The sequence below is a fragment of the Dreissena polymorpha genome, chromosome 10, assembly GCF_020536995.1.
Source record: "Dreissena polymorpha isolate Duluth1 chromosome 10, UMN_Dpol_1.0, whole genome shotgun sequence".
Classification (NCBI taxonomy): domain Eukaryota; kingdom Metazoa; phylum Mollusca; class Bivalvia; order Myida; family Dreissenidae; genus Dreissena; species Dreissena polymorpha.
Genome location: NC_068364.1, coordinates 27,986,449 through 28,009,983, shown reverse-complemented (window position 1 = coordinate 28,009,983; position 23,535 = coordinate 27,986,449). Strand labels below are relative to the sequence as shown.

The following is a 23,535-nucleotide window of genomic DNA, read 5'->3' as shown; positions in this document are numbered from 1 at the left end:
ACGGACACATACAATGACAGACAGGCCAAAACAATATACCTCCGATCTTTCGATCCGGGGGCATAAAAATCCATGAAAGCAAAAAGTGTCATCCCTGATTATTAGCCAGTGTGACCTGGTGCAACACTTAACGCACATGCATTAAGCCCCGTTTTATCAGAATGAGGCTCAAATGGAACAGAGGCCTTCTTTTTCATCTAATATTGAAGCATACAACATTCATCAGAGTCACAGATGAGATGTACAATTATATTTATTTTCAATAAATATTGAATACTTGGAGTCAAATGACTCGGTGCATGAAAATCGCAGGGGTCAGAATAAGATTTTGTGGGTCAAATATTTGATATATATCGAATATTACGCTAGTCAATTGTTCCAAGAGTTTGTATCACTCAAGTGGCTTGTGTGATGACGTATCACATGAGAGGCGGAGCCTCGAGTGTGATGCGAAAAAGCACAAGCCACGAGAGTGATACAAACTCATGGAACAATTGTCTAGCGTAATATTCCTTTTATTATATAAAACAACTAACGAAAACAGTTAACAATTGTATTTTTAACTTTAACAAAACTGACAAAACAATGACTAATGGTTAAACGGTACGCCAAAGTTTATTTAAGACACATATGAATACATTTTATGTAAATTAACGTGTTAACATTCCAACCGGGAAAACACAGGTTTCTGACACGCTGACCTTAATGCCATCATTAATCTAATGTTTATAACAATTTAGTTGACAACTTTAAATTTTAATCCGATGTTTATAACAAAAACATTGAAACATGATGCAATTCCACTTCTATCTTCCATGTCTTTATCGAAAGTTAGTTTAAACCACACTATTTTATTGTATTTTTATCGAAATATACATTTATGCATGATAAACACACACTCGAAAATACGTTTTGAATTCATTCTAAGTTTTTGACAAAAAGTTAACTGTTTAAAAGACCACGTCCGACATGTCCTTAAATTCCAGAGAGTTTAGCTAAAACTATTGTGTTTCGTCGCAGAAATGACGTCACACGATGTACTACGTAATATATTTCATAATACATGTATTCAATATTTCTATTTTCAGTGCGCGTAATGTGATGTCATTAAATAGGTCGAAGTAGTCCGGTTAGTATGGTAATACAGAATTGGAAACAGCAAGTAGCGTAATACGGGATTTTTTATTTTAACGATTGATACAACCTGTATTTTGTAAAAAGCATTAAACAGGTATATAGTAAAAATAGTTATCGTTTAGCATACTAATAAATTCTCTACAAATGTATTTTAGTATACATGTTAGTGAAATACTATGCAATTTTACACAATTTGTATCATAATATAATATCTTATTGATGTAGCTTTCCAATAGCATTTGCACATAAATGATGCAAAAAAAGTATCTAAAGTAAGTAGCAGAAAGCTTAAGTGGGTAAATTACAAAATGCTTGCACAAATCAGAATTTTGCTTCAATTGAAACCCTATTTTAGAATTATAATTCTTTTTAAATAAATCATTGAACATTGTACGCATTGTGTTTAGCATTATACATTTTGGTATTGGTATCAATTAATCTGCATAACAGTTTTTATCAATATTAATTAACCATGTGAGAAAGAGTGTTGGAAAAAACAAAGTTATCATGGAAAACAAATTACCCTTAACTACCTGTCAACCAACAAAGGACAAGAAAATCATGTTTCCTTGTAAAATTTTAACTAAAATTTTACATTATTGTTAACTAAGACAATCTAAAGCCGTACCTTGTTTCTATCCTGATCATCAATCTCCCCCGGCGACAGCTGCCGTAGCAACAAAGTCATGCACTTGGGTGACTTGTGTCTCGTACACAGGTGTACAGCGGTCTGGCCTTCGTTATCCTTCATATGGCAGTCAGCACCCTTGGATAGCAGCAGCTTAATCAGGCGAACATTACCCTGTAACAAAAAGCAGCTTTATTAAACAACCATTACCCTGTTAAAACTAATATGACTCATTATCCCCACGCTTTTTGAAAAAAAGGTGGGGATATTGTGGTGATCTCCGCCGTCCGTCCGTCCGTCCGTCCGTCTGTCCGTCCGTCCTGGCCACTATCTCCTCCTACACTAAAAGCACTAGAACCTTGAAATTTACACACATGGTAGCTATGAGCATATGTGCGACCCTGCACTATTTGGAATTTTGATCTGACCCCTGGGTCAAAAGTTATAGGGGTTGGGGTGGGGCCGCGTCAGAAATTATCACTCATTTTTTTAGGTTATTTTACATTTACTTCTTTATTTCTACACCGATTCACTTCAAATTGATACTGGACCTCACCTATGACAATACGGTCAATCTCAACCATGCATGGCCCCATTCCCAACCCTGGGGCGCCCCGCCCACATAGGCCACACCCACCAAAAATTTCCATTTACTATAATTTTTTCATTTCTACACGGATTCACTTCAAATTGATACTGAACTTTTGTTATGACATTAGGGTCAATCTCAACTATGCATGGCCCCAATCCCAACCCTGGGGCGCCCGCCCACATAGGCCACACCCACCAAAAAATTCCATTTACTATAATTTTTTCATTTCTACACGGATTCACTTCAAATTGATACTGAACTTCTCTTATGACATTAGGGTCAATCTCAACTATGCATGGCCCCATAACCAACCCTGGGGCCCCGCCCACATAGACCACACCCACCCAAAATTGCCTTTACTATAATTTCTTCATTTCTACACCGATTCACTTCAAATTGATATTGAACTTCTCTTATGACAATACAGTCAATCTCAACTATGCATGGCCCCATTACCAACCCTGGGGCACCCCGCCCACATAGACCACACCCACCCAAAATTGCCTTTTACTATAATTTCTTCATTTCTACACCGATTCACTTCAAATTGATACTGAACCTCTCTTATGACAATACGGTCAATCTCAACTATGCATGGCACAATTACCAACCCTGGGGCGCCCTGCCCACATATGTCACACCCACCCAAAATTGCCTTTTACTATAACTTCTTCATTTCTACACCAATTCACTTCTAATTGATGATGAACTTCTCTTATGACAATACGGTCAATCTCAGCTATGCATGGCCCCATTACCAACCCTGGGGCACACCTAGGTCAAACATTCGGCGTGGGGATACGCGTCGGCCTCTGCCGCGCCATTTCTAGTTGTCAAATATGGCTCAGTCAAATACGGCTCGGGGTCAAATATAGCTCAGGGTCAAATATATCCAGGGTCAAATATGGCTCAAGGTCAAATATGACAGCTGTTGTAGCAACAAAGCCATACACTTTGGTGACTTGTGTCTCAGAATCAGAAGATGGTTAAGAATCAAAAATGGCTCATGGTCAAATATGGCTCAGGGTGAAAAGAAAAGCTCAAGATCAAATATGGCTCATGGTCAAATATTGCTCGGGGTAAAATATAGCTCAGAGTTAAATATGGCTCAGGGTCAAATATTGCACAGGTTCAAATAAAGCTCAAGGCCAAATATGGATCAGGGTAAAATATTGCTCAGGGGTCAAATACTTTCAAATCATAATTATTTGTGGGACATAATTTTTTTATAAATTCATGGGATGAATTTAACACAAACATATAAGAAAACCACAACACGCAATCCTTTTTTGTTGTTTCTGAACTGAGATTAAAAACAAATTAACCTGTCCCCAAAAGTCATTTTTGATAACAGTGAGCCACTCTGTGTGCTGCCTAGAACAGAGCTGTCCTTACCCCCTTATTCTTTATTTTAGTCTGCCCCCAGCCCTCAGCAGTATAGCTCAAAATCAAATATGGCTCAGGGTAAAATATGGCTCAGGGTCAAATATAGCTCATTTTCTAATATGGCTAAAATATGGCTCAGGGTCAATTATAGCTCAAGGTCAAACATAGCTCATAGTCAAATATAGCTCCGTGGCAAATAAAGCTCAGGGGCAAATACAGGTCAGGGGCAAATATAGGTAAACGGCAAATAGAGTTCAGGGTCAAACCTTGTGTGCTGCCCAGTGAAGGGCGGTCCTTCCCCCTTTGTCCTTCATGTTGGTCTGCGCCCCAGCCTTCAGCAGTAGTTCGGCACACTCCAGTCGGTCAGCCAGCACACAAAACATCAGGGGTGTGCGGTCGAACTGGTCCCCGGCGTCCAGTAGGCCAGTTCCAATGTTGGCTAAATGAAACACACACCAGAAATCAGCAAAATGTTTTTGCCCAATTCAGAAAAGTAGAAGTATATAAAATAAAGTAACCACGAACAAACTGACATATAGAAATATGGCATTGCGCAATCTTCAGCATTGAAAATAAATGGTCTTATAATTGCTAGGTATTTAATTGCAAAAACACATCTAAATATTATTGAACATGCCTTTTTGCTGAAATGTTCAGTTTCAGTGCTCATGTATTTGGCCACTTGCTGATTATGTGCTTTTGGAACGAAACTGATGCTACTTTTTTGGTAAATTTGATGAGATTATACTATGTCTTTACTTGCGACAGCTTTATCCCTACAATACTGAAATAAAGCTATATTTATACCATAGATGTTAATTTCGAGGCACTTATGATGGTGGGTGAAAAGAAAAGCTTCATAAACTTTATGCATTATAAATAGCCTATGCATGCCTGTACAATATTTGAGTTTTTCTTCAAGTAGTGACTCTAACAGACATATTGTACTTTACCGTGTATTACACGAAGTTTTAATATTTTGATTATTATAACAGTTATCCCTTCAGCAATACTGATCAATTTTTCAGTGACATGATCAATTGATTTCGCAATAATCAAATGGTTGTCAATTTGAAGTCTGATTTACCCGGTACCAGTTTTCTTTATTAGAAAACTTATTTCCTCCATTTTGGCATTACAATAGTGGTTGTGCATTACATGATTGAGCCTAATACTTGGTAAAGTACATCACTTTGTATCGAAAAAGCGCTTAAATTATACACAACCAAAACTTCATTACATAAAGTGTTTGTATTCACATAGTATCATACCTTACAATAAGCGCTAGTAAACTTTGACTGGCATGTATGGATTGCTGAAAACCTGTACTTCCTACTCCTGCTCTTAAGCACGGTACATAAAAAGTCAACCTGCAGCATACTATTAAGCCTTGTAATGAGAAAACATTAACAAAGCTCAATGCATGTGCGTAAAGTGTTGTTAAAGATTGGCCTGTGCAGTTTGCAATTAGTGAAAAAAACTGTCCATTTGTGTTACAATCTTCCTCTTAAGGTTAATCACTTCTATTTGAAAATCCAGTTAAGTGTTGTCTCTGACAAGCCTGAGCAGACTGCAAAAGTTAAAATGGGACAACACTTTAAGCACATGCAATTATCCCAGTATTTCCCGAAACAAGGCCAGATTGTCTTATTTTTGACCATCCTCATGGTCTAATGGTAACGGCTTTCAAACAAACATTTTAATAACTTACCCGTTATGACTCTTGCAAGCCAGGCCTTGTCCCCGTTCACAGCAGCCGCATGTATCTGTGTGACGCCCTCAAGCTTCTGTGACTGGGACTGGTCGAAAGGCCCCTCCCTTGGGCTGGCAACCTAAACAACAAGCAAATTCGTTGAAATGATATCCCCCTCCAATATGCTTCTGGACACAAAAGTGTTATATTTGACACTCAAAAAAGCATTATTTCAAGATACAAAGGGCCATAACTCCTTTATTATCCAATGGTGTACAATTCCATTTGCTGTGCATCATCCTCTTATCCATATATAATACTCATACCAAGTTTCAATGAAATCCGCCAAAGCACTTCCAAGATATAGCTCCAGACACAAAAATGCATTTTTCCAAGATACAAAAGGTACAGTGAGTTAAGCTGAATAATTGAATAATCCAAGTAATAAAGAATTTTAAATATCAAGTCAACAAAATGAAATGTTTATTAGTTTATTACCGGTGTATCATCAGACACTGTCGATTCCATAGCTGGTGAACTAACACCTGGGGAGTCTCTGGTACTGCTCTAAAAGAAGAAAGAACATTGACATTCAAAACCGTGACAGTGCTATTTCAGGTTACATTCATTTATCATAAATCCAGACTCTTAAAAATGACTGATGCCAAGCACTAATTTGAGAATATTGTCGTTTTACAGTCCATGAGATTGTCTGATTTTCAGTCTGGCTGTCTAACATAACTTCACAATGTTGACAAATAAATTTGGCAATGCATCATACCAGAATGCCAGAATTTTTTAAGGTCCAAATTGGGATATTCCATTAAAAAAGTCGGGACATTTGACCAAAAAGCAGGACACCTAAAACAATCAATCATGCCACCTTTACTGTAGTCAGAAATCAGTATATGTCTTACACAATCTCATACTCTCTGCCCAATAAAGAAGAATAATGTGTTAAAAAAATTGTGAACAAAAACGTTCTCTATTTTCCGGAAGTAAACACACATGTGCACTATGCGGATGACTCCATAACGTGAAATCTGGAGCATGCCCATATTTAACATCCATTCGGGACAGAGGCAAATGTAAATCGACATTTGTGTAATGCGATGTGCGCGCAACGAGCACTGTTTTTATTCAACCAATCATCAATTAAGTATAAATTTTGATTGATGCAATATGTACATACTATTTTCTGAAAATCAGTAGAAAACGAAAGTAAATTTATGTGAAACACCAATGTGTATCGGTCAGCAAGCAATTTGTTTTACATACAAAATTGGTGTTTTGACTTGTATTTTAGCCTCAAGTGGTATAATATACAGAATACTGTGTAATAGTACCTTTTGACTTGATCTGAGCAATTAAATACAAAAGCAGCCTGCTTTTAATTCACTATGATGCATCTATCGCTAGCAATAAGCGACCCCTTACATAAAAACACCATGGTGTGAATACCCGATAATATCAATAATTTACTGATAAGGTGTCAAAAACAACACTAGTGCAATCGACTAGTAGACATGGTTTGTTAACAGTGGGAAATAAAGGGATTAATTTTAAGCCAGATGGAGATTGTATAGCAAATTGTAATTTTTCTTGTGCACTTATAGAATGTACGATTGTACGTAGTTTTTTTACGAATGTCTGGACAAATTCAGTCACATCGGGACGCTGGGACAAACACCCAAAAAGCAGGACTGTCCTGTCAAGATCCGGACTTCTGGCATGTATGAATTTATATTATCACTGCTTTGAATGCACCAAGTCTCATTAAAGTACCAAAATGCAGGATTTGCTGACTTGTTGTTATACAATATCATAAACAGTGAATCAATTCGAAAGACAAGTACAATTTTAACTAAAAGATGGGCCTCTCTCTGCGGAGTGTCAGGTTCTTAAAAATCTAAATCAATTTGGTGCATATTTAACTTTAACAAAAAAACACACTCACCATTTTCTTTATACAGAATACGAGTTGAATCTAGATGGATACGTCGAGGAAACCACTTCTGGCTTTCTTTAGACGAAGTAAATAATAGTGAATTATAAGCCACAAATATAAGCACTATTGTTTTGAATGAAACAAAGGATTTAACATTGTTTTCTATCAATTCTTATCTCGACATTGTTTTGGCAACTTTTCAATCCGCCATATTGAAGAGGTAACCAAGGCCGCTGTAAGAGGTACTCTTTGATTGGTCGATTGAAATACCCGAGATTGCTTTTGAGGAATGCTATTGGACAATGACCAGAATTCGCACGGAATATAAAATAATAGCGGAAAGAAAAAGAAATAGAAAAAATATTCATTTTATCCCACGCAAAGGCAGAGGGATATACATTTGGCATGGTCCGTCCGTCAGTCCGTCCGTCTGTCCATATATCACAAACTTTCCAGGGCTCTATCTCAGAAACTATATTTGGTATCAACATGAATGTTCATGGGTGTATTAATATCAATGATGAGAAATGCCATGCACACGAAACATAACCCAACACTCTCTTAAATAAGAGTTATTGCCCTTCTTTGTTTTTTTTATGATATAACTTTTAGGGCTATATCTCAGCTATGACACGCATTTTCAACATTAAAAGTGGTCGCGTCTGTCGCGCGTCAAACACTCTTGGTAAGGACACCGTAGCGAGGCACACATCGTCCATTGCACATTTCTTTACTCGGGCTTTGAGCGCCGAAAACGCAAAATGTCAACGTGCGACTATCTTGCGTTGGTCGCACAACCGCAACAGAAACAAAAAGGCCACCGCAGGGGAATTGCGGTACACACGTTGACCTCACGTCGATGACGTCGTCTTATTATGTGTATAACAAGAAATGTTAAAATGCCAATACATTACATTTTATAACTGTTACCAATTAATTTACGTGAATGAACATTGTTAAAGGCCTGCATATAGGGAACTCAGGCAGACGATTACAGCCAATTACGCCCATCAAGACTAAAGCTATCGAGCGGAAACATTTACATGTGTACATATATTTTTTAGTTATAGTGACATTAATTAAACTGGCCCCAAATACAATTGCAAATTAGTTGTCAGTTGAAAAAAAAATACAAACACAAATATATCACAACAACTCCATCCAAACTCATTTTATTAAGTGGAAACACTTTTTAATGTCATCTACCTTGATCCCACTGGCCCCGAATGTAATCCCAACAAATGTATGCACGTGAAGTGCATAAACACACAATTAAAACAATATCCCCATTCAAACATACAACTATTACGGATCGACTTCCAAGGCTAATCAGGAATGACACTTTTTTGCTTTTATTGAATGCTTCGTTTAAAGAAGTCTCTTCGGTAGAAAAATCCAGTTTAGGCGGTTAGTGTCTTCGCTGATTATCTTGTGCGGACTAACCTGGGATGACATTTTACGTTCATGGATTATGCCCAGTGTTTCCAGTGCGGACTAACCTGGGATGACACTTTACGTTCATGGATTATGCCCAGTGTTTCCAGTGCGGACTAACCTGGGATGACACTTTCCGTTCATGGATTATGCCCAGTGTTTCCAGTGCGGACTAACCTGGGATGACACTTTCCGTACATGGATTATGCCCAGTGTTTCCAGTGCGGACTAACCTGGGATGACACTTTACGTACATGGATTATGCCCAGTGTTTCCAGTGCGGACTAACCTGGGATGACACTTTCCGTACATGGATTATGCCCAGTGTTTCCAGTGCGGACTAACCTGGGATGACACTTTACGTACATGGATTATGCCCAGTGTTTCCAGTGCGGACTAACCTGGGATGACACTTTACGTACATGGATTATGTCCAGTGTTTCCAGTGCGGACTAACCTGGGATGACACTTTACGTACATGGATTATGTCCAGTGTTTCCAGTGCGGACTAACCTGGGATGACACTTTACGTACATGGATTATGCCCAGTGTTTCCAGTGCGGACTTACCTGTGATGACACTTTACGTACATGGATTATGCCCAGTGTTTTCAGTGCGGACTAACCTGGGATGACACTTTACGTACATGCATTAAGCCCCGCCGTTTTTCCAGAACGAGGCCAACTTAAGCTCCACACAAGCTGTAGTTTTCTTCTTCCACTGGAACATTCGGCGGAGCTATTCGGTCGGGAAACTGACACTGATGAATCTGCGTGAGTATTTCGAAGTTGTATGGTTATTCCGCGCCTGAGGTGGCTTATGTGTGAATACGGAATGTTTCCCCGTAGTTCTACCTAATTAACATAGAAGACTCACGAAAGATATGGGACTAATTTTGAATTGTAGCTGCGATGGTAAGATTTTCAATTTTGGCTGGTATTGTTTTGTCGTGGAGGGGGAGCCGGAGAACCCGGACGAACCCCCACCTGTCCGGTATGGTTACCACCAACAGAACTCACATGCTTTCGGGAACGAGAATTGCATCCTCACGCTGTAATGCGGATACTTCGAAAATAGATGGCACTTCGATAACATAGAACAACACAAGCCACGCGCGAGAGATAAGTTCCTCAGTTTTTTCAAAAGTTATGTCCTAAAGATTAGTTTTTGGGACAAGAAACATGGTCGAGTTGATAAATGGTGTATCCCTTTATATTGGGCAGAAGAAAAATCACGGTTAGATGGTAGATTTGTGTTCCAAATATAGAAAGTTCGGTCGAAAACAGCATACACAGGGTGAACAGTAAACATTTCAACACAATAAAACAACTTAGAAATATTGCGAGAAATTGTTTGCTATTCCAGCATGTGGAGTAATCAACTTGCTTCAAATACTGAAATTTTGATAGTATTCAATGAAATATAAATGGAGTGCATTTTTTAATAGGTGGTATTCATGAAGTTGCGGATACTCATTGTGTACACTCCGGTCTTACTGGCAATAACGTAGTGACGTCACCCTCTACGTATAGAATGGCGGATACTTTGATTCCCGATATAGGACACTTCGGATAACAGAGACTTTCAACAAATTGGGCACTCTGATAACCGAGTTTTATCTTATACCTGAAATGCATTTATGTATAGTACGGCTATTCTTACCAAACATTTTGAAGTACGAATCAATTTGAGTTGTCAAGCGCGACACATTGGGAATATATGCATAACGTAATTACATACACATGTGAAATATAACCAATGGCACCTTTTGACGATTAAAAAACCTTTAAAATTATATAGCGTTGCAATTCGAAACGATTGAATAATTTGGAGAGATCTGTTGTTGTCGTTGTATTTTGTGATACTACTAGGATTGCTTATATAAAGTATACAAAACATCACTCATTGTATAAGTGGTCTAAGCGATAGACTTTTGCTTCAGGGGTCAGTGGTTCGAGCCTAGTCGAGGGTTACTTTTTTCTTTGTTTAATTTTATTAATTTATTTTTACTGGAGTTTTTAAGAGCTAATGTTTACATTTATCAATATAAATCAGTAATTGACAAACTTCTATACAGGGCAAAATCTGTTAAAAGGCCCCTTTAACGAAAATATCAATTGTTGTAATTTACGTGTCGCATACTATATAATGCTTTAAATTTATGTTATGAAATCTTGTATGCGTCATTTGTGGAAAGAAACGCATATAAGGTAACATTTATTAACTCCGATTCGCTCATCCTGAAATATATAATTATGTCATGTATATCCAAGTTCATATGCAGAATGTGTAGTTTTGCTACAAAGAATGTAATTTAAAATTGTTTAAGCTTGGCTACTACGCGAAAATGCATCTGTTGGGTGGCTCGAAAACTGGAAAATGTATGGTCATATAGACTGTACTCATCAGACATATCGAATTATTTTTACATTTATCTTTAACATTTATACAAAATCATAATCATATTCCAAATGGATAAAACTATTTTGGTAATTATTTTTTAGTTTACGCCAGTACATACATTTTTATTTATCTCCTGCTAACTATAATAGTATTCCACAGCGAATTCCGCATTCCTGACTTACTAAATAGAGTGTGTAATAGCTGGTAAAAAGTGTCGAGTATCTGGAATACAAGTGCTATCGTCATTGAGATGATCGGTAAAAGAAGTGTCCATGAAAGTTTGGCATCCGACTCTTTAAACATTTGAATTTCCTAAAATACGTTAGTAAACTAAACTGTAACTTGTTGTAACATTAATGGACATATTGATCTTTTATTTGGAATAGTTGACACGTTCTTGATTTATTTCCAAGTATTTTTATTTTGTTGAAACACGTACTGATCATATACATTATGATGATTATCGATGGAATTTTATCATTTTCTGTATAAAATCCACCGTTTTTTCACGAATTTCTTTCTTCGCGATTTGTAGTACATACCATTAATCGACCAAACAATGTTTCGAGTCTGAAAACCAAATGAACAGAAAATACATGAAATCAAAGCGCTGTAGGCGCTGAAGGCCTGGGGCTAGATTTAGTGAGACGTAAAATGCATTTAGGATGTTTTGTCCGAATTTCTCCCATTGTCCGGATTTATACGGATTGACCCTAGCGGTTGAGTGCAGAAACTCAGAGTCTGTAAGAAAAGACAATATTGATTTATATACTACAGTGTACATAGAGGGTGGAGGACTACACGATACTGGTTGTGAGAACGATAACCTTTTGTTCAACTCTACAGATCTGGTAGAGGTTCGTCTACATAGGCGGTGAAGATATATACAACAACAACAACATGGTCGAAAAAAACTGATATTGTTGGCGTCAAATAAATCACTTTCAATAGCCTAAAATAGCTTTCTATTACATTACTAATAGATCAGGAAAACACTCATACTTCCTTTGTAATGTGTATACAAACCAAAATCAACTTAAGCCCAAGTCTCACTATTGCCGGTAGAGCCCCGGTCCATCCCGGTTTTCTAACGCCGGTCGACCGGCGAGAACCGGGATGAATCGTAGAATTTTTTTAACGCTGTCACACTATTTCCCGTTGCCGCCCGGTTGAAGCCGGTGAACAGCCCGGCAGAGTCCCGGTCAACCCTGACTGGCTACGGCTTATCCCGGTGAAGCCCCGGCAGAGTCCCGGTTGTCGCCAGTAGTGCCCCGGTTGAGCCCTGGTAAAAGCCGGCAACGTCCCAGCAAAGCCCCGGTTGTCGCCGGTAGTTTCCCGGTTAAGCACCGGTGAAAGCGTCCTGGCAGAGCCACTTTATACCGTAACACCGCCGACACTCGTCGGGGCTATACCGGCATCAGCCCCCGGCAGAGCTACGGCAACGCCCCGGTTTCACCCCGGTCGTCGCCGGTAATGCCCCGGCGGAGGCCTGGTGAATGCCGGTGGCGTCCCGGCAGAACGCCTGTTTACTTATGCACCGTAGCTATACCGGGACTCTACCGGCATTCACCGGGGCTCCACCGGGGCATTGCCTTAGCACTGCCGGGATCTATATGAGCCCCGGTGGAGCTACGGTGCCGTCCCGGTTGTTCCCGCTGCCGTCCCGGTTGTTCCCGGTGCCGCGCCGGTCGTTGCCGGTCCTTCCGGGTGACTCCCTGTTTATCCCGGAGGTATTAAACATTTTAATACTTTCCCGGTGGAGCCCCGGTTTTCTCAGGTTTATCCCTGTCGTCCTCGTTGGAGCCCCGGTTCATCCCGGTAGAACCCCGGTGCATCCCGGTAGATTCCGGATCACGCACCGGGGCTCCGCCGGTATCATAGTGAGACTGGGCCTTTACCTTGATAAAGAACGATGTACATATTGTGTACGTTGTCTCACGTAGAACTTTTCGCGCTCGATTTTCGCGCTCGATCTGCGCAGTGAAATACCATATCCGGTAGCTTCGTACATTTCCGAGAATGATCATGAATATTTGGGTTTTTTTTCATTTTCTTTTTTCTTGAAGGAGACATTAACGCAAAATAAAAATAACAATAGTTTAAAATATGTTTATAGATACCAAATATAATGTCTTAAAAAATGTCTCAGAAAAAAATAATCTTACTGTCTCCCTAGACATTCGTATCTTTTCGGCCTAGACCGTCAAGTAAGGAACTTATTCTCGCATGAATATGCAAACAATAAAAACTGTCGTAGCCAATGCTTGGCAATTTTGCTTCAATGATAGTTTTTTAACAATTTTTATGACACGTTCATGTTATATAGTGATGTTCTGTATTTACAAGGCGGATTATTGAGATCTGCGAAGAACAACTTTTATTGTGCATGAATTAAGGGGTAAATCGGAGTTTTGGGAATTTGGTTTTTGGCAGCCAGTCAATTCGAAAAAACCTGAAGAACTCGCCGCTCGCGCGTGGCTTTTGTTGTTCTCTGTTATCAAAGTATCGCATACCCGGCGTGATCCTGGTCGCCTAGGCGAGGAGCGCGTGTACCAACCACTACACTAACTGGAAAAAGCATGCTGCACGTGGATTAATGGAAAATTATGAGATCGGCAATCAAACTATCCCATCTAATCGACTAAACAACTAGTTAACAGTTGTTTCCTGATTTAATCAGTGGTCCATAAATAATTGTTTATACAAAAAGAATTTACCGAGAACTGTTTGAGGTTATTATATTATGAGTCTGGCAAAATAGCGATTTAATTGATCTCTTTGATTAAAAATATTCTGCGCGTGACTGTCATTTCCGGCCCATTGTACCTGTTACATTAGCCTCGCCCGGAAAACAATGCAGACGACATTGTCAATATTTCAATCAGCGAACGTATTCAATGTTGAACAGGGTAGGTAAATTTCAGTGTCAGTGCTTGATATTGATTTCCAGAATTTCTATTTACCGTGCTATTGTTCCTGTCGCGACACAGCAATCAAATTAATAGCATGACAGTGTAAGTCCATGGTCAATGGTTCTGTGCTTTTGTCGGAAACTTGCAGTAGTTATTTTATTCTTTCTACTTCTTTGCAAATCATGAAAAGGTAATTCAAAGATCTAGAAATACAAAACCAGAAACGATAATGGAAATCGTCTGTTTTCTAAACGGACAGTAACCGTTCAAACAATCGCTCTTTCTATTTACTCTTAATGAATGTTAAAGGTAAAAACAAAGTCAGATTTATTTATCTGTTCCCAATAAAATAACGTATTTAAAAACGAGAACAGCTTTAATACTCTTGAACAATCCAAGCTAAGCGATTAACTATCTATTTCTTTCCTTATTAAAACCACGACCAATAAACAATATGATCCATAAAAACAATTATCCGTGAGTCGCTGTGGTTATCATAGTATTAGTCTGACAAAACAGCAATTTAATTGACCCTTTTTATCAATCATTGTTTGCGCGTGAAGGTTATAATCCAATTGACTGCACGGGTCGCATTAGCCCCTCCGAAACATGCAACACCACAGACAACATTTTAATTATTGCGATAGCAAATAAATTAAATTTGGACGATTGTGGGGAAATTTCAGTATCAAAACATCATATTATTGATTTTCTTTATATTTTCTTTTTACTGTTTACTAAGCTCTTGTTCTTTGCAAAGTGCGGCTCTCCAATGAAAAGAATTGTAAACAAGCCGAATGCATTTTATATCGTCAATGCTTCTTTGTTTTCAGTTGGAGAATTGTATTAGTTGTTTTATTATTTTAACTTTACTGCAAATCAATGATATGGTGATTAAGTGCGCTATTATCATGGCGATCTTGTATTTGCGATACTAATGTCGCCAGCTCAAAGATTTGCTTGTTTTACGGTTTTTACGACAAGGTCATTCAAATTATTTGTTATCAACATATGGAGCAGAATTTGTTGTATCATCAAGTTGCTCAATTTAATTATAAGTGTACACTGATCCAGTGTACATCACAGCCTTAATTGCCGTCATCAATATATATATGGGATACTAGCAAGCACTTTCGACATTTCTACCAACGGATACCAAACAGTGCTTATGTTCAAAGAATTTTACCTGACTATGGGCCACTGAAAGCGTATTTCATGACAATTACCCGATCAAAATGAAAAACAAATCAAATGCATGTACTTCTAAAAGTTCCATTCACTTCTAAAAGTTCAATGCAGGTTAACGCTCATAAAAAAGCAATCAGTTTTCACGCTCATATGAACTTACGGAAAAGAGAACGCTCTTAGAACATTAAGTGGGTCGAGAGGAAACTGGTGCGAACATAACGGCATGGCTGATAAAGACATCTATATGTGATGGTCCATTTGGAGATTGATTATCTGAATATGAAATAGAACGCTTATTATCGCTAATAAAGATCGGCGCAATATAATTAATGGGACTTCAGGACAAAGACGATAGAAGTGGCCCGTTGTGAGATATGATCGTTTTGTCATTAGTATAATGCAAAAAAATCATATAATATCTCGAACAGAAAGGTAATTGAACACGAGTTCACGTTCGCAGAATTGGTAACTTCAAAAGTATAAAAATCAACATGTCAATAAAAATACTTGGCTAAACTTTGTTTAGATAAAATGTTAATATGTAAATCATGTCTGCATTTTCGATAGATTAGCAACTACTATTCCCGAAGTTAGATCACAACAGAGAAAATGTAAAACGCCTATATGTACGACATACCAGCACTTCAACATTATGTATGTGGCATCACCGTTTATTTGAGCTGTGGAAAAAAGGGCCTTAATGCATGGGCGTAAAATGTCGTCCCATAATATTAAAACAACAAATTCCATAAAAGCGGAGAGTGTCGTCCCAGATTAGCCTGTGCGGACCGCACATGCTAATGTGGGACGGCACTTAACGCACATGCATTAAACCCCGTTTTTCCACAACGCGACTCATTTCTATTTAATCGGACTCGTTCCTTTTCTCCATGAGTGGAAGAGATAACTATGTACACATGAATGGCTTTTTAATATTAGACCGATGTACGTACATACGTACAGAATTGCAATTGTATAACATTATGCAAGCGTGGTTTAAAAAAGATTTATTGAAGATATAATGGATCCTACAGCTAGATGTTTAAATTACCAATAAAAAACAAACAGTACGACATCACAAAATGGTTGGACATGAAAAGCATTGTGATAAAAATTGCAAACGTTTATGTAAAGCTTTTCCAAACATCTTCCATCTCAAACAGGATGTCAATATACGTTGAAACGCATTTCCATATGTTAAAGTATTGAAAATAGACAATCGCGTTAAGAAAAAGTGACGTCATAAGACACATTACAAAGGCGAATTTTAATATATAAAAATATTCATTGAATAGCGCTTCTAGTTTCAATGTGAAAACTTGTCAATAATAATGCAAACTATCATTAATAATTAAAAATGTGGGTGTTCTCGGTTATTGAAATGCGTTCAAATTTGGATTTTACCTTGTAGTACACGGTGATATTTAATGCTGATACAACACATTACATTTCTGCGTTGAAGGCAGATTTGCTAAATATATAATTGTAGAATAATAACGTACAGAATTGTTTAACGTGGGGGCACTGAAATGTTCTGTGAAAACAAAATAAACACCAGTTATTAGAGACACAATCTGTGTGAACTGTTAGAAAAACGAATTTCATTTGCTTGATAAAATTATAATAATTAAAAAGTAACATTGACAACAAATATAATTATATAATTTGTTTAACAACACCAGAAATTATAAAAAAAATGTATGGTTTCAATGCATGGACACAAACATGGAATAAGTTGATTAGTTCAAAAGCAAGTGATGTCCAATTTAGAGGCATGCGCGGACTAGGGCTCCTTTATGAGAACACGAGTTAACGGCAGTTTTACATGCGTGTTTTATGTAATCTTGTGGAAATCAATTCGTCGGAATACAGGCGGTCTCAACGAACATAATTGCGTTTCTGCATTTAATAATTCATGTCCATTCAGGCATATGGGAAACGATTTAAAGAGTAGGAAAACGTTAAGGGACAATAATGGAATCAATCAATAATAATTAAATTAAAACTTAAGTTGCATCAGCAGTATATCATTTTGATCAGCACGTAGACACAGGACATAACACAGGATATAAACAAACACCAATTAATTAAACTGGGATCACGGCCTTTTGAAACTAAGAAATCGGGGTTTAAACCCGATCACGGGCACCCTTGCCCTACATATTTATTCATAAAATATTCATGTGTAAATTAAATTTAACCTTGTAATATTACTACTGTATAGTTCATTTTCTTTTTTCCCTTGTATGTTCGTATGCATGTTTCAAAATATATACTTGTGTTTTGTTACTGAAGACCACATTGTAAAAAATAAATTATTTCTTAATGTGAATTATTCATGAAATAAAGTTGTTATTATTATCATTATTATTATTATTATTATCAAATTTAACTGCGATTAAAGAAAGCAAAAGAGAATACGCTTAAATGTTATTCCTGTTTAATTAATAAATGGTCGTATGCTTACCTATGTATAAGAACTGCAACTATTTGAGGTATGATAAAATAAAATAAAAAATATTCAACTAAATATTGTCTTTTATTAATGATTATTAGAGATATATAATCTTTACGGGCGTGTTATTTTGATATGACGTTATTTCTTAGCGCGTGCTTATGGAGTCAAGGTCACCAAAGGACCGAGTCGATTTTTTTGGGTGCTGACCAAAGACCGCCTTATGAAAAAATTACCTCTTTCATGGTCAAAGATCAACAAACGACGTTGGTGTGCTTCTAATACTTCCCAAAGTCGACAAGTGACCACTTGACCTCTACCGTAGTAAGTCTAAGAGTATTTTGTTTCAAAAGTGAAATTAAAGTTTTTGATTGATACATCCGAGGGATTAAACAAATACTAATCATTTTTTGATAGTGATGTATTTATCGGTATTTTTCAAATACTGGTACTTAAGTATGATTGCAATATACACGATATGTTTTGCTATAAAAACTGACTGAAATGATGAACAAGTTAAACGTTTTGTTTTCCTACACTGTTTGATTATTGTTTGTTAAGTTTGGTTTTTCGCCGTATTCAGTCATGTCTTGCCGGTGTACGGTTTGATGGATACGATTAAAACTATTGCAAATGAATTATATAATAAATAATAAAGTACATTTGATAAGAACATGCGTGTTCTAATAATCCGGCAATCAGAATTTCTGTGCTCGCGTGTATCACCAATACCCACCACTTTGTAAGATCGAACATTGATTGTGAAGAAAATCCTTAAGGCCACGTGCCAGTTCATGATTTATTCTGTTGGAACGGTTGTATGGATGTAGAAATCAATGCGATGTTTTACGGTCATTATACGGATGTTAAATTGATTGTTTTCGATTTGTTCATGTAGAATTTTACGACAGCCTGCCTGGTGCTGTGTGTGTGTCTGGATAGATGTTTACGTGGTAAACTAGTAAATGCCGTGGTAGCACGCATTTGGTACTTTCAAAAAACTAGTTATTTTAAGGTCCGATGGTATTTATGACGTTAGCTAGGTTTAATTGGAAGATTTTGATGGGCAATAAGAATTACAAAAAATACTTCAGAAGCAACCTTCTATACATACATGTATATTAATAGTTGTTGGTAGTGAGCGGCATATGTTTCATGTCTTTAGAGTTGCACATTTCTTGTTATGTTAATTCTAAATTTATATTGCAAAAATATATGTATATGCCTGTATGTCATTGACCATTGTTGACTACATTGTGTGTTATATGTATGTGTTCTCATTGACTTCAAGCCTTATGCATTCTGAAATAAAACCAAAAACCATATCATTCAGTTAAGAAAAGTTTATTACAATGGTGTCGATAATTAATATTAGATTTCCGCACAGCAAGTCAAATCCTGTTTCAGACTGTAAAAATCAAGTTATGAACGATGGCATGCGATGCGATGGCAGCATCATTAACTTTAACACAGTATTTGAAAGCACGAACTACGAAGAGACTGTTTAAAAAAATAACCAAGAGTTCTTTTTTCCACGAGATAAAATTGGACTTTTATCTCATCTATTTAAATAAAATAAAAAAATTGACACTGCAAACTTTCCTTAACATTATCATACAGCTTTGACTGTTGAGCTTTCCAAATCTGTGGGAAGAGAGGACTTTAGGTGCATAAATCCATATAACGGATAAGATTGATTTATGCACCTGAAGTGCCCTCTTCCCACATACTCGGAACGCCCAACAATGATAATGTCAATTGTGATACATCTCCGTGATAAAGCGGCTATCTCCGGATTGATATTTTGATAAAAATCACTTACATATGGGGATTTCTAATAAAATTTTTTTAGTAGAACGACTTGCTGTAAGATCGCTAGATCGTGATTTCAAATACCGAGTCGTCCCTTAAGTGACATACAGATTAATCTTTGTTATGGCATTGTTTGTAACGTTTGGGGTGAAATTTAGAAATGTATTTGAATGTGTGGATTATCGAAAAAAGCATGTCTGTTCATCTATCGGCCGTCGTTTTGAACAAGACAATACAGTCGTTATTCACAGAAACGATGCCCATGTTCTATTTTTGTGTAAATGCATCTACACAATTTTAAGAATATTTGTAATGATCACGGCGTAAAAATATATTTTATCTGAAATATTATATGTTTACAATAAATAAAATTGTTATAATAATGTGTTATGATTAAATGCGGGTATAAAAGAGGACGTTCAGCTAATTCTTGCTTGCTTTATGACAAAGAATTTCGAATGATTGTCCTACAAAATATAGAAAACGCACTATAGAATGCACGCTAACAATGCTGAGTACATTTTGGAAACTAGGACCTAAAGGACATAATTCCGGGTCCTCCCATTGTATGAATAAGGAGCTGAATGGGATGTGTTGTTGTACTGCTTAAAATAATGTGTGTCAACCTCTTGCTTTTCAAACAACATTTTTTGTGAACTTAGACACGGCAATCAGACAGTGCACCCGTTTCGTACCATTTGTGTCCAATTGGAAGATTAAATATTGAAGAAGATTTATTCCCACGCGTCCACGCGACATTAAATTGCGTTTTCATTAGACAGTTTTCATTGATGCTTGAATTAGTCGATTTACGACCGATTCTGTATGGATGTTTAATTGAAACGGTTAGATAGATCTGTAACGTTGATATTTGCTGACAATCGAATTGCATCGTGACTATTTACGTTAGTCTGGAAAAACAACGATAAATAAATTATAAGTTGGTCATTCTAGTTCACAGGTACTAGAAAAATTGATTTTTCAAGTACCCGTGTTCTAGTTGCTATTCCCCGTTCTTGGAATGCGCATTCGAGAGTTGAGTGCGAACGCATGCTATTTGTTCCACGATTTTTATTTCTTATAAGATGGTTTAGGCCCAACCTCGACATTCGTTATTGTAAAGATGCTTTGCCCTTGAACGGTGTAGTAGAATAGAATATCAACACAAATTAAATAGAGTTGCTTTGCTATTTATGACGTCCACTAGAAGTTGCTGGTGGTCTGTTACGACATTGAGAGAGTATGAACAAGTTTCACATGATTGCAGACGCGCATACATTTTAAAAATGTGTCCTTGCTTCAAATTAATGATTCTATGAAAAGGTGCTAGGCCAAAAAAAGTCTCACTCGTTTCCACTCACAGTGCCAAACAATTTTAGGAAGGAAGGTCGAATAAATGGGGTTTTTCGTCATTTTTTTTACGATTGTCCACTTTAATAATAACATGCGATGACATGCAGGAATCTTCGTAGTCTCTATTTAATATTCTTGTTTAGCAGTTGATTTTTCATTGAAGTTAATTCAGAAAACATGTTTGGTGGATATTAATAACTTTTTATTTTACGCTTATTCATATTAATTCCGTGACCAATACATACGAGTTGTGTTCTGAGAAAAATGGGCAAAAGGCTTGTGCGTAAAGTGTCGTCCCAGATTAGCCTGTGCGAACTGCTATTCGCTTTTATGACATTTTTGTTTAAATGAAGTCTCTTCCTTGCAAAAATCCAATTTAGACGGAATGTGTCGTCCCTGATTAGCCTGTGCGGACTTCACAGGCGAATCTGGAACGACACTTTACGCACATGCATTATGCCAAGTTTTCTCAGAACGCGACTCAAATGATAAAGGCCCTATATGCATATTACTTATTGTGGATGTTTTAAAGTCATAGATGTGTGTGATTCTGATTGGTAACGATATTGAACACAATCATGAGGTGTATGTACACCATTTGCACATAAATATCTAAATCAATATCTGTATTGCTTCTAAATCAATTTTTGTTTTTGCCATTTTTCGTCAAGTCACTAAATAAACCAGGCATCAACCAGTTTTACTGACAAGTGCAAGTACATACATTATTAATGATTAATGGAAACAGTAGGACTTTTCAACCTGGCATTTTACAGCCGATGATACCTATTCCTCCTTGAAGTGCATTTTTTTTATAAATGTTTTATTTTATGAAACCATGTATCACACTCCCAGGTCATATTTTATATGCCAAACAAAGCGTAAATATTCCATAGCATAATATAATCTAACTATAATTCAGGAAGGAAATTAACTTGTTAGAACACAGTTTATTAAGTTGAATACGAAATTACATTTAAATTCCGTCTTAGAGTAAATTATACGATATTTTAATTATGCAAAATAAACACAATAACCATTTAATGTCAGGTCGTAAAACATTCGGTATTTATGTTAACGATATGTTGGACGAACGATAAAATAACACGAGGATGAATATAATCTTTAGCAAAATGTATGTTCATGGTGGTTACATTCCTCGTACATGTAATGTACGTGTACAGGCTCATCAGGGACGACACTTTTTGCTCTACAGGCTCATCAGGGACGACACTTTCCGCTCTACAGGCTCATCAGGGACGACACTTTCCGCTTTTATCGAATTTTTCGTCTGAAGGAAGTCTCTTCTTAATGAAAATTCTTTGTAAGGGGAACCTAATACGCATGTGCGGACTGCACAGGCTAATCTGAAACGACACTTTATACAATTGCATTAAGCCCAGTTTTCCCAGAAAGTGGCACAAATTGTCACTGATTGATATTCACACGAGGTACATATTCTGCTTCTTTTGCAGCATCCAGCCTTCCACCACAATTTAAATGGTTTGTTTAACATTTGTACAAATGTTACGCCGCATTCATGGGCTAATACAAACGTGTCAATGTCTCGCACTTCCACGCGCACTCCCACGCAACGGTAGGGTACAATCCTTGTGTAGGAATTCGCCGCTTGTATATGTGATTAAGAAAAAAAAATATGAATGTTTCGCCTTACTGCGCGTCGCTGTCACCGCCGCGAGGTTACATTCCTAGCGTTGCTGAGCTCCACAATTGTTCCGTTCTTGTCCTCGACGATCTGTTTGAGAATCCGGCCGCGCGAGAACGGATAGTCCGACACCTCGTTGACGGCATGCGACCACGCGTCGTCTGTGGCGGCCTGGCGGTTCGGGAACCAGTCGCTGACCACTTCCGCTTTTTCCAGGTAGCCGCCGGGCCCCGCAAGGAACTTCGCCACCCACATGTACTCGTTGCTAACGATGGAGTCGCCACTTCCGTTAGTTTTTACCGAGTTTTCGGACATGTTAATGTTGTTGTTGTTGATGTTGTTATTTTTAGACTTATTGTTCATGATTGCTCATCGGCTGTAAAGATGTCCGCGTTTTGTTGACATATAAAATAACTTCCGCTTTCATCTACCAGTTTTTTTTCACCAATGCTAACTTAAACACTAGTGAATCCAACGTTCTTTGCTCTGATTTTTTTACAAAATATTTTCCATATATTTTTCAATATCCAAGAAAGGCGTGTTTAAATTTATAACGCACTTCAATGTCGTTAAATTAGATTTTTTAATCTGTAAGTAATACCACGCAAAACAACTCACTATCTTAATATATTCACCATTAATTTCACTAACTTATCACGGTTTCTCTCAATTTTTTGTCAACGTTAAGCCGATAATTGTCGTGTAGACTCGACTAGAACAGCCAGGTCTATTAAATATTTCCCAATACTCGTGGTTTCTATTTCAATTGCCAACCTGTATCATTAAGCGTATAACTCAACAAACGTCGTCAACATATTTCCATCCGTAGCTTGTTTCGAGTCGAAACAAAATGTGCGGCAATCAAATTATTTTCAAACCAGCTGCGAATCTTGAGTTTCGTTCGATTTGTGTCTAAAAAAGAACAGAA

At 37.4% G+C, this 23,535-nt stretch overlaps 2 protein-coding genes across 2 annotated transcripts in view; one reads left to right on the top strand and one right to left on the bottom strand.

The window, feature by feature from the left end:
- LOC127847286 (inversin-like) overlaps window positions 1-23,535 on the bottom strand; it is a 358,521-nt gene that overhangs the window by 29,365 nt on the left and 305,621 nt on the right. Inside the window, 3 exon segments of the mRNA XM_052379100.1 lie at window positions 1,766-1,939; window positions 4,010-4,182; window positions 5,455-5,575. Of these exon segments, the coding sequence (XP_052235060.1) occupies window positions 1,766-1,939; window positions 4,010-4,182; window positions 5,455-5,575 (468 nt within the window).
- LOC127847295 (uncharacterized) overlaps window positions 1-23,535 on the top strand; it is a 248,008-nt gene that overhangs the window by 196,884 nt on the left and 27,589 nt on the right. The window lies entirely within an intron of this gene.